The 12,659-nt window shown below is 39.0% G+C and overlaps 1 protein-coding gene across 2 annotated transcripts in view; it reads left to right on the top strand.

Moving 5' to 3' along the window:
* Positions 1-8,294, top strand: part of MTAP (methylthioadenosine phosphorylase) — a 117,826-nt gene extending 109,532 nt beyond the window's left edge. For both annotated transcript variants that reach the window (XM_050761140.1, XM_050761142.1), the window contains 2 exons: positions 5,990-6,048; positions 8,148-8,294. In XM_050761140.1, coding sequence (XP_050617097.1) covers positions 5,990-6,048; positions 8,148-8,207 — 119 coding nt within the window. In that variant the 3' untranslated portion in view covers positions 8,208-8,294. The remainder of the gene's footprint in view (positions 1-5,989; positions 6,049-8,147) is intronic.
* The last annotated feature ends 4,365 nt before the right edge of the window (positions 8,295-12,659 follow it).

Raw genomic sequence — 12,659 nt, 5'->3', positions numbered from 1 at the left:
AAAAAAATCTTGTTTTTTCTCCCAGAAACAGCGAAAAGCTTTAGCCATCTTGTAGATAATCTTAACTTGTTCCATCTGCCAGAAACACAATTTGGATTCAGAAATTTTGTTATAAACTGTTTTTGTATTATTGTACCTGGCACATGGCTACAGTTTTCAAATGAAAACTGTGAAATCTGCTTCTGTCTGTATTTTATGCATGTCTGTGTAATATTTTTCTACCTCTAGAGACTATCCTAAAATTAACTGGTAAAGAGCTGTATTTAATTGCCTTAAAGAAAAAACACTTATACAAATTAAGTATTTTTTAAACTTTCAGAAAAATAAGACCTAGCCCAAATGTTCTTCAAGTTGATATTGTTAAAAGAAAAAACTTCAGCCAAGTTAAACTTAAAAGAGTTTAATTGAGCAATGAATGATTCACGAATCCGGCAGCCCTCAGAGTAACAGCTGATTCATGCAGACTCCAGGGATGCCTCATGGTCAGAAGAAATTTATAGACAAAAAAAGAGAAGTGACATACAGAAATTAGAAGTGAAGTACAGAAACAGCTAGACTGGTTGCAGGTTGGTGTTTGCCTTAGACACTCAGAAGTGTCTAAGTGGTTGAAGTATGGCTATTAGAACTGGCCAAGACTCAGCTATTCTTATAGGCACATACTCCTAAGTTAGGTTTTCAATCTTGTCTACCTGTTAAGTTAGGTTACAGTTCATCTGCAAGGACTCAAATATAGAAGTACAGAGTCCTTCTCAGGCTATCTTTAGTTCTCTTTAACAATATGATATAGGAAAATCTTCAGTAAATAAAAATTAAAGTTTGTTGGATTAACTAAAGCAGGCATGTCTTCAGAGCTGTCAACATTAAATATAATACATACATACACACAGTTTTTTCTACCGGGGTTACTAGGCAAATAAGTTTGTTATCGTAACTAGATGTTTAAGATTATAAAACTATCAGTTTAATCTAACAGCAAAAGTGAAAATGTAGTAGCTACTACTTTATTAAGTACAGCAGTAAAGCAAGTATATATTAAGTATAGCAGTAAAGCAAAAAAAAAAAAAAGAAAAAAAACAAGTATTTAACTTTTTTTTTTTTTGAGATGGAGTCTCACTCTGTTTGCCCAGGCTGGAATGCAGTGGCACAATGTCAGCTCACTGCAGCCTCCACCTCCCAGGTTCAAGCGATTCTCCTGCCTCAGCCTCCTGAGTAGCTGGGATTACAGGCATGCGCCACCACGTCTGGCTAATTTTTGTAGTTTTAGTAGAGATGAGGTTTCACCATGTTGGTCAGCCTGGTCTCGAACTCCTGACCTCGTGATCCACTTGCCTCGGCCTCCCAAAGTGCTGGGATTACAGGCATGAGCCACTGAGCCCGGCCTTAACTTTTTTTTAGGTTCTTGCTTTTGTGATGTTTGGCTAACATACATATGCTTAAAAATAGTTAATAGGAAAATATTAATAACTTGAGATGTTGACTACCTTTGTTTAATGTCTAATGACATTTCACAAATAACTCAATTACAATGAAGAACAATTGGATTAATGTAAATAGAATAGAAATTATAAGTGAACTTTTCAATAGTAATTATTTTTTAATACGGATACTTAAAAACAGTGTCAACTTCTTAACAAAAGAAATGGAGGCAAAATTAATATAAATAGTTTATTTGGGCCAAGTTTGAGAGCTGCAACGTGGGAGACACATCTTCAAGTTTCTATGAATATAAACTCCAGTTAGCAGCAGTTACAAGTGTTTTGTTTTTTTGTTGTTGTTGTTGTTTTTTTAAAAAAAGAAGGGGCAGTTCTTTAGTTGCATGTAAACTATTGATTGGCTATACATTTTTTTAAATCATAAATTCCAGGAGCATGAACATAATGGGTGAGGGTCACATCCCCTGGGAATAGGCATGGATTTGGGGCAGGGCGTGACAAAAATCTCATACTCATGTCTCTCTGGGCCTGATAAATTTTGCATACTTTATATAGTTAAGACTGTTCTGAGCTACATTTCTTTCTCTTCCTTTTGGTTGAGTTTTTTTTTTTTTTCTTCTGAAAGTATTGATCAACATTTTAGATGTAAGTTTGTCCCATGTCACTGGGAAAACTTGGTTTCAGCTAGTCTCATCCCACATTGGAGGAAGAGAGGAGAGAGAAAATGGCTTAAGAATGCAGTGACGTCTCGAGGCCAAGTTGATTGGCAACGCAAAGGGACAGGGCAATGGTATTTCAGGTCATCTGCTTACAAAGGAGCCATGGTATGTTGGATCATTTCTAAGCATCTAGCTATCATTATTTTAGTTTTTTGTTGATTTTAGACATCTAGAAATGCAAAGCATAATCAATTTGAGAATAAAAGACATGATGCAAATAAAGACAATTACTAACAAAACCCACATCTGAAAAATGTTTTTATTTCCAATGGCAATCAAATAAATATGTTGTCTACTTCTTGTGCTGATCTAAAGATCAAGGTATAGGAGATCTCCAGTGTTGAGGTTGTCCACTCAGGCAGAGCTGCCTTTTTAAAATAAAAATTATGAATCCATAAGTCAATGTATTTGAGCTTAGCTCCACAAGTATTGGTTAACAATACAGATATGGTGGCTTCCGAGGTGTTTGGAGGGAGTTTTTTATTTGATGGCGTTCCACATTGGAGGCCATGGTATTTGATGTCTTCATCTCCTGGAACCACACTGTATTCTTTGGACATATCTATCCAGACAGATGATGATAAATTTTGCATACCTCACATAGTTCAGACTGCTCTGAGCTACTTTTCTTTCTCAATAGCTTCTCGTTGTTAACATATGCCTGTAGAGTTTTGCTAAATTAAATTAGATAATGGACATTCACTAAATATTTAGATCATTTCCAAATAACATAAATGCTGAAACATTAATTGCTTAACATAAGTTAATCTACTTTTGGTTTTTATTATAAAGGAACTAAATATATTTACATCTGTTAAAAACACTTTTAAATGTACCATGAGAAAGAATATGCTTCTAGAGAAGTTATAAAATGGTATATTTATAGATTTACCAATTTATGGAATTCCCCATAACAGTTCACAATCTCTTATTTCCCAGTTTTCACTAGAAATTGAAGTTACTAAGAGTTAACAATTTTGACTAATATATAGTAGTTAAAAAAACTAAAAATAATAAGGGAGATAATGCAAAGAAAATAAGACATGTTTTTGGTAAGGAAAGCTATAAGGTATAAGGATGTACTTTTTTTTTAAGGAAAAGGAAGAATAATTTTGTCTAGTTTGGAGGTTAAAGGTTGTTTCAGAATGAATGAAAGATAAAATCTAAATGGATACAAAAAGGAAGAGAGACGACACACACACAAAATGAATGACTCTTGTAAGGACAAGTTGGCTAGAACTGAATGTATTATAAGGTTTTAAAAATGAGTCTTGACCAAACGCAGTGGCTCACACCTGTAATCCCAGCACTTTGGGAGGCCAAGGCAGGCGGATCACGAGGTCAAGAGATCAAGACCATGGTGAAACCCCATCTCTACTAAAAATACAAAAATTAGCTGGGCGTGGTGGTGCGCACCTGTAGTCCCAGCTACTACGGAGACTGAGGCAGGAGAATCACTTGAACCCAGGAGGCAGAGGTTGCAGTGAACAGAGATCACACCACTGCACTTCAGCCTGGCATCAGAGAGAAACTCCATCTCAAAATAAATAAATAAAAAAGAGTCTTAATATCAAAAGTAAACCAATGCAAAACTAGAATGTGGCCTTCTCTGTGAAAAATGACAGTTTTCTTTTTTAAGAGTGTTGCTCCAGTTTTTAAGAGTCATTGTGAAAAATTTTCCTTTCCTTTGTAACTAATCGGCCTACAAAATGAAGATTTTGTGTTTCTCAAAATAATTCTTTGTGCTTCATGTTGCCTTTTTTTGGTCTTTAATTACTTAAGAAAATTGAATCTTCTCAATAAAATAGCTAAAGTTTTGGTTGTTTGGTTTTGTTTAACAGTTATTAAACTTTATTTGCCTTTGAAACCTTTTAGTTGTTACTTTTTATGTCTTCACAGTGACTTGTGATATATTTAATCAAGTGTTCAAAACATTTGATATTTTTGCCAGACTTCCTAAAACCAAGTTCTAAACTAAATCTGTTTTTTAACCTCAATCTAAGTAGGATTTTCCAGATGGATTCCTGGAATATCTCAAAAGACTTTGTTATCTTTCCTTATAGAAAGAGAGGTCAGGCCCGGCGCGGTGGCTCAAGCCTGTAATCCCAGCACTTTGGGAGGCCGAGACGGGCGGATCACGAGGTCAGGAGATCGAGACCATCCTGGCTAACACGGTGAAACCCCGTCTCTACTAAAAAAATACAAGAAAATTAGCCGGGCGAGGTGGCGGGCGCCTGTAGTCCCAGCTACTCCGGAGGCTGAGGCAGGAGAATGGCGTGAACCCGGGAGGCGGAGCTTGCAGTGAGCCGAGATCGCGCCACTGCACTCCAGCCTGGGGCACAGAGCAAGACTCCGTCTCAAAAAAAAAAAAAAAAAAAAAAAAAAAAGAAAGAGAGGTCAGGCACAGTGGCTCAGGACTGTAATTCTAGCACTTTGGGAGGTCAAGATAGGCAGATCTCTTGAGCCTGGGAGTTTGAGACCAGCCTGAGCAACATAGGGAGACCCTTCTCTATCAAAATTAGCCTGGCGGCCCAGCATGGTGGCTCATGCCTGTAATCCTAGCACTTTGAGAGGCTAAGGCGGGCTGATTGCCTGAGCTCAGGAGTTCAAGACCAGTCTGGACAGCAAAGTGAAACCCCATCTCTGCTAAAAAATACAAAAAATTAGCCTGGCATGGCAATGTGTGCCTGTAGTTGCAGCTACTTGGGAGGCTGAGGCAGGAGGATTGCTTGAACCCGGGAGGCAGAGGTTGCAGTAAGCCAAGATCACACCACTGCACTCCAGCCTGGACAACAGAGCAAGACTCTGTCTCAAAAAAAAAAAAAAAAAAAAAAATTAGCCTAACATGGTGTCTCGTGGCTGTAGTCCCAGCTACTTGGGAGGCTGAGGTGGGAGGATCACCTGAGCCTAAGGAGGTTCAGGCTGCAGTGAGCCATGATTATGCTACAGTATTCCAGGCTGGGCAAGAAAGTGAGACCCTGTCTAAAAGGAAAAGAAAAGAAAAGAAAGGAAGGAAAAAGGAAGAAAGGAAGGAAAGAAGGAAGGAAGGGAAAGAAAGAAAGGAAAGAAAGAGAAAGAAGAAAGAAGAAAGAAAGGAAAGAAAGAAAGAAAAAAATAAAAAAATTAAAAGAAGAGACGTTACACTAATTAGGCTGATTTGATATGTTGAATTGCATAGGAAGTTGTCAAATAAGGGTGATGTTTAACCTTTTTACGTTATAATGTTATTTATGTAAGTTTTCCAGATGTTCTGTGAACTTCTAGAACTCTGATATGTCCTGATATGTTATCAGTCATAATTTTAGTTACCTTAAAATGTATTTCTCAGAAATAACAAATTATATCGTCAATTGCATTATAATGAACTTTCATCAGATCTTTAACCATGGCCATTTTTAAGTCTCTTGTCATCCACAAACAGTAGTTTTACTCTGATACTTTCCTGAAAGTTATTCCAAATGCTTTGTTTTCAGGAAGATTTATGGAAAATATTGAAAGGTATGGGTTTCTGGTAACTTTAAGGTCATAACATTGGACTGCATAACAATTTCCAGGACTCTATTGGAAAAACTAAGTTTATAAAATTGCTAACCCAAGATCAAGGAGAAGAAAAATTAATTACATGGTGATATGGTTTGGCTGTGTCCCTACGGAAATCTCAACTTGAATTGTATCTCCCAGAATTCCCACATTTTGTGGGAGGGACCCAGGGAGAGGTTATTGAATCATGGAGCCTGGTCTTTCCCATGCTATTCTCATGATAGTGAATAGGTCTCATGAGATCTGATGGGTTAATCAGAGGTTTCTGCTTTTGCTTCTTCCTCATTTCACCATCAGGTAAGAAGTGCCTTTCACCTCCTGCTATAATTCTGAGGCCTTCCCAGCCATGTGGAACTGTAAGTCCAGTTAAACTTCTTTTTCTTCCCAGTCTCGGGTATGTCTTTATCAGCAGTGTGAAAACAGACTAATGCACATGGGATAAAGTGTATTGATAATAATGATAATTTTATGACTTTTTGTTTGAAAAATTGCTGTTTCTTTAATGTCTTGTTTTTCAGATTTAAGATAACTCTTTTCTTTTTTCCTTAAACTATCTATAGCTTACAGAAATTTAGCAGATTATGCCTTTATCAACAGAAAAGAAGCATACAATTTTTCTCTTACCTGATCCCTCCAGAATTCAGAAACTACTAGCAAGTATTATTATTTCCAAGGCAATATCGTTATATGCACAACTGCAATAAGAATGTGTTCTTCTGGGCTGTGTACAGTATCTCATGCCTTTAATCCCAGCACTCTGGGAGGCCAAGGAGGGCTGATCACTTGAGGCTGGGAGTTCAAGACCAGCATGGCCAACATGGTGAAACCCCATCTCTATGAAAAATAATAATAATACAAAAATTAGCCAGGTATGGTGGTGCATACCTGTAATCCCAGCTACTCAGGTGACTGAGGCACAAGAATTGCTTGAACCTGGGAGGTGGAGGCTGAAGTGATCTGAGATTGTGCCACTGCACTCCAGCCTGGGTAAGAGAATGAGATTGTCTCAAAAAAAAAAAAAAAGAATATATTCTTCCTATAACAAGACACAATTAGAAACACTGGTTGTATTACCAAGGCTTTAACTAGAATATCATATTTAAAAATACACATAAAATTTTATATGACCAGCTGGGCGTGATGGCTCACGCTTGTAATCCCAGCACTTTGGGAGGCCGAGGCAGGTGGATCACCTGAGGTCAGGAGTTCGAGACCAAGCCTGGTCAACATGGTGAAACCCCGTCTCTACTACAAAAAAATTCGCCAGGCATGATGGCGGGCACCTGTAATCCCCGCTACTCGGGAAGCAGAGGCAGGAGAATTGCTTGAACCTGGGAGGCAGAGGTTGCAGTAAGCCAGGATTGCGCCACTGCACTCCAGCCTGGGCAACAAGAGCGAAACTCTATCTCCAAAAAATAAATAAATAAATAAATAAATAAATAAATAAATAAATAAATAAATAATTATATGACCATACAGTTTTTAGGAACAAAGTTTGACTTTAAGAGCCCAATAAAGCCCCTTGGAAAAAACCGCCCTGGTACCTTGCTCACAGGATTCCTGACCTTACAGATTGAGAGAAAATTTACTTTTTTGAAGGGTGAGGACCCTTAAGGAGATTTTAAGAACCTAACGAAGAAGAGAATTCACCCAAATTTATAGGTATTGCAGATGAAGTCTGATGACAAGTGCTTGGCTTGCCTTCCTAGCTTGGAAAGACTTTTTAAATTCTAATTTGGGACTCCTTATTAAAAGCCCCAGCAAAGTACACTTTAAAAAAGCTTATATAATGAATCACTATTCATATGTAAGTAATCAGGCCAAGTGTAATGGGACTAGGCCTATTTTGCAAACAAATCAGTTTTACTGTGATTATTTTTGGAATGGGCATGACTATAAAGAGAAAAAGTATGTATTAGTAGAAAACTATAGCACACTCATTGTTAGATTCTAGCCTAGTTCACTGTCTTTGAGGTTTTGTTATCTACTTGTAAACTGAACTGGGTCCTGAATTCTAATTTCCTCCAGTATCTGGCTATGACTTCCACGCAGCTAACTACAAATTTGAGGGTCCATTGACCTCTTCCTCACGTTCAATAATTTACCAGAATGATTAACGGGAACTCAGGAAAACACTTTGATTGCCAGTTTATAATGAAAAATACAATTTAGGAATAGCTAAGTGTAAGAGATTCATGGGGCAAGGTGTGGGGGCTCTTTCTTCCATGCCTTCTCCAGGTGCACCATCCTCCTAGCACCTCATTGTGTTCACCAACCCAGAAGCTCTCTGAATCCCAAAGTTTAGAGGTTAGTATGGAGGTTTTATTACATAGGTATGATTACTTAAATTGTCAACCATTGGTGCTTGAACATTATCTTTATTCCCTTCCTTCCCCCAACCCCCAGAAGTGGACAGGGGTGCTAAAAGTTACAACCCTCTTATATTTGCTTTCAGGTGACAACTTTCAAAGTGAGTTGGAGCAAAGACCAAATATGTGTTTGTATGAAATCATGACACCCTATAGTAATATTCGATTTTTCAAACCCTGCACGTGTAATAGTTACTTAAAATTTTAAATTAAATTTTAAAATGTACCAGTTATGCAGCTGAATTTTGGTACGTTTTCCCTTGGGTTTGTGTGATATCTGAATCCACCATCATTTCCCTGTACAATGTCTGCCATTGGAGATCCAATTGGGAAAATACATTTAAAGAAAAAATCTAAGAAGCATCTCATAGGCTGTGGCTCCCTTGCATCCACACTCATCACCACGGTATTATCTTCCCCAAGGTGAGTAATAGTATATCCCTGGCTAATATCAAGATTAGCACTAGCTGTCTGTGGATACCATTTAGAAAAGTTTTCTCTACATGCCTTCTCTCACCACTCCTATTCAACATAGTATTGGAAGTTAAAAAAAAAAAAGTTTTCTCTACTTGAAACTAAAATTTATGGCAGACTGTATGCTTCTGAATGTTCTAAAGCCTCACTAGAAGACAAACACTGTCAAAGGTAGGAGTGTGGCCAAGATGTCAGGTAATGCCCATAACAAATTAAAATCTGGCGATTGCTGCCAAGATACCCACAAAAGTATCAGAGGCAGCTGCTGCTAAAAGACCATAAAGATGATTCTGGAGACCAGAGGCCTGTGGAAGTCAATAAAATAATGATCAAAGTGGACAAGATAAAAATTTAGGATTCAGAAAGAAGCCAATTGTCATTTAGGAAACAATTATTTGACAACAAAACTCAGTGCCCTCTTAGGGCTTCCATTCATGTACATATTAAATATTGTATAACTGATAGGGCTTGGTGGATTATATTTGCCAAAGGTTATTTGTATTTCAAAAAGGAATCAACTTTTGAGACAAAGGAATGCTTTAATTCATTCAACAAGTATTTGCTAAGTACCTACTTTAGGGATATGATGGTGTGTAAAAAAATTTTTGCTGCTATCTTGGAGTTTAGAGTATAGAGGTAAGGCTAATATTAATCTAGCAACATTAAATCTTGTGTAATTGCAGACTGACGTAGATAAGTGCTGAAGAAAAAAAAGGTTCTGTAAAAGTTTATATCAAAGATCCTGATCAAAGAAGTATTCTGGAGGAAATAATCATTAAACTGATAGCTGAAGGAAGAGTTGGGTTGAATGGCCTAAATCTTAAAATGAGATAGGATTTAGGGTTGGTATATTAGTTTACTAGGGCTGTATAACAAAGTATCACAAATAGCATAGTTTAAATAACAGAAATGTATTGCCTCTAAGTTCTGGAGGCTAAATATCTGAGATCAAGGTGCTGGTAAGGCTGTTTCCTTCTGGGTTGATGAGGGAGATTCTTTTTCATGACTCTCTCCTAGATTCTACTGATTTGCTGGAAATCTGGTGTTTCTTGACTTGCAGACCTCTGCCTTTGTTGTAGATTGAATGTTGTCTCCCCCTAAAATGTATGTGATAAAATCCTAACCCCCAATATGATGGGATTAGGAGGTGGCTCTTTGGGGCAATAATTAGGTAATGAGTGTGGAGCCCTCATAAATGGAATTAGTACCCTTAGAAAAAGGAGTCCAGAAAGTTCTCTCATCCCTTCTGCTATGTGGGGACACAGTGACAAGGGGACCATCTGTAAAGCAGAAAACAGGCCCTCACCAGACACTAATTCTGCCAGTGCCTTGATCTTGGACTTCCCAGCCTCCAGAACCATGATAAACAAATTTCTGTTGTTTAAGCCACTAGCTTATGGCATTTTTGTTGTAGTCCAAGCAGACTGAGATAGCCTTCATCTCCACATGGCATTTTTCTGTGTGTCTTTGTGAATAAATTTCTTCTTTTTATAAGGACACCACTCGTATTTGATTAGGAGTCTACTCTAATCCAGTATAAGCTTATCTTATTGAATTACGCCTGTAATGACTCTATTTCCAAACTAAGTGACATTTTGAAGTATTGCAGTTAGGACCTCAACATATGTATTTTTGGGGGGGACACAATACAACCCATACCAGTTGAGAAAGAGACAATGGGAGCAAAGAAGATTTGAAATTTACCTGCTGACCTAGCTAGGTTAATCATGAGAGGACAAAAAGCTTTCGCTTGAAAACGCTTCAGGAAATTCAGTGTCCTCAAAGGAGAGGGTACCTCTACAAGCTTTGGCCCCTTGAGCAGACCAGCAGTGGCGTCACAGCCCCAAAGCAGGGCACAGTTGAAGTGCCTGGGAGCAGTAAGATTGCCCCAGCCTCTCTTGCTGGACAGGGCTTGATGCCAGTTTCTGGCCAAGCAGTCCCACTTCAGCCTGAACTTGTCTAGCCACTCCAAACACCCCTCACCACTGGTATCCTGCCGGGCAACCCTCGATAGAGCTTCCAGCCCAGTAGTCCCACTTCTGTGTCAACTTAGCCCATGGACACAGCCTCCTGTTGTCCCAGGAAGCACTCAGACGTCAAGGCAGGAGAATGTACCCATCCTCACCACTGATAGCCAGGTGGGCAATGCTGCTACAGCTTCTGGCCCAGTGCTCCTACTTCAATGAGGACTCAGCTGGAGGGCTCAGCTTCCCGTTGTCCCAAGAAACACATGGACAGCAGGGTGTGTAGACCCACCCATTCCTGCCACTGGTAGCCAGGCAGGCAATGCCTCCTAGACCTTCTGGCCCAGAGGACCTATATCTGTGGGAACTCAGCCAATGTGCACAGCCTTCTGTTGTCCCAGGAAGCATCTGGATGGTAGGACTGGTGTCCCCAACCATGCCTGCTGCTAGAAGCCAGGTGAGCCATACCTGTTAGAACTTCTGGCTCAGTGGTCCTACTTCTGCCAGAATTTGCTGAGGGTCACAACCTCCTGCTGCCCTGGAAACATCTGGAGAGGAGGGTGAGCAACTCCACTCATCCCTGCCTCCCATAGCCAGACAGAGCCCACCCACTAGAGCTTCCAACCCAGCAGTTCTGTTCTACCTGAACTCTGTGAACAGACACAAGCCCACATGTCTCCAAGAAGCACATGGATAGCATATTAGTGCTGCCTGGCAAAGATACATCTTGTCTGCCAACAGCAGCTCCTGCCTGAGGGAACACTGTGGACCCAAACACCCAACAAAAGAAACATAGGCACAGAGACAGTAATTGGAGGGGGCTCCTCCAAGACCCAGGAGTGGACTAGAATTGAAACCAGTCAACCAAAGCTGCCTTATACAATAAACACCCAAGGGCATCAAAGAAGAAAAAAGAAAAAAAAAAAAATCCACTCAAATTACAGCAATGTTAAAGACTGAAAGAACAGCCCATGCAAATGAGAAAGATCCAGCACAAGAACTCTGGCAACTCAAAAAACCAGAGTGCCCTCTTTACTTCAAAAAACTGCACTAGTTTTCCCAGCAAGGGTCCTTAACTAGGCTGAAAGGGCTAAAATGATGGAAATAAAACTCAGAATACAGATAAGAATGAAGATCATTGAGATTCAGACAATGCTGAAACCCAATCCAAGTAAGCTAAGAATCACAATAAAATGATACAGAAGTTGATCGATAAAATAGCCATCATAAAAAAGAACCAAACTGATCTGATATAGCTTAAAGATACACTGTAGGAATTGCAAAATGTAATTACAAATATTAACAGCAGAACAGACCAAGCTGAGGAAAGAATCTCAGAGCTCAAAGACTGGCTCTCTGAAATAACTCATTCAGATAAAAATTTAAAAAAGAATAAACAAAACCTCCAAGAAATAGAGGATTATGTAAGGAGACCAATTATAGGACTCACCGGCATCCATGAAAGAGATGGGGAGAAAGCAAGACACTTGGAAAACATATTTTAGGATATCATACATAAAACTTCCTCAACCTCATGAGACAGGCTAATATTCAACTCCAGGAAATGCAGAGAACCCCTGCTGATATTACACAAAAAGACCATCCCCAAGACCCATAATCAACAGATTCTCCAAGGTTGAAATTAAAAAAAAAAAAAAAATGGTAAAGGCAGCTAGAGAAAAGGGGCAAGTTGCCCACAAAGGGGATCCCATCAGGCTTTCAGGAGACCTTTCAGCAGAAACTTTATAAGCCAGAAGAGAGTTGGAGCCTATATTCAGCATTCTTAAAGAAAAAATTTACAACCAAGAATTTTACATCTGGCCAAACTAAGCTTCATAAGTAAAGAAGAAATAAGATCATTTTCATACTAGCAAATGCTTAGGGAATTCGTTACCAACACACTTGCCTTATAAAAGATCCTGAAAGGAGCACTAAATGTGGAAAGACCATTACAAGCCGCTACAGGAACACATTTAAGTACACAGACCAATGACACGGAAAAGCACACACACACAAAAAAGTCTGCATAATAACCAGCTAAAAACATGATTACAAAATCAAATCCACACACATTAGTACTAACTTAATGGGCTAAATGATCCAATTAAAAGGTGCAGAGTGGCAAGCTGAATAAAGAAGCAAGGCCCAATGGTATGCTGT

Source organism: Macaca thibetana, chromosome 15 (genome assembly GCF_024542745.1).
Source record: "Macaca thibetana thibetana isolate TM-01 chromosome 15, ASM2454274v1, whole genome shotgun sequence".
NCBI lineage: Eukaryota > Metazoa > Chordata > Mammalia > Primates > Cercopithecidae > Macaca > Macaca thibetana.
Note: the sequence above shows the minus strand (reverse complement) of the source record. Positions and strands in the feature narration are given on the sequence as shown.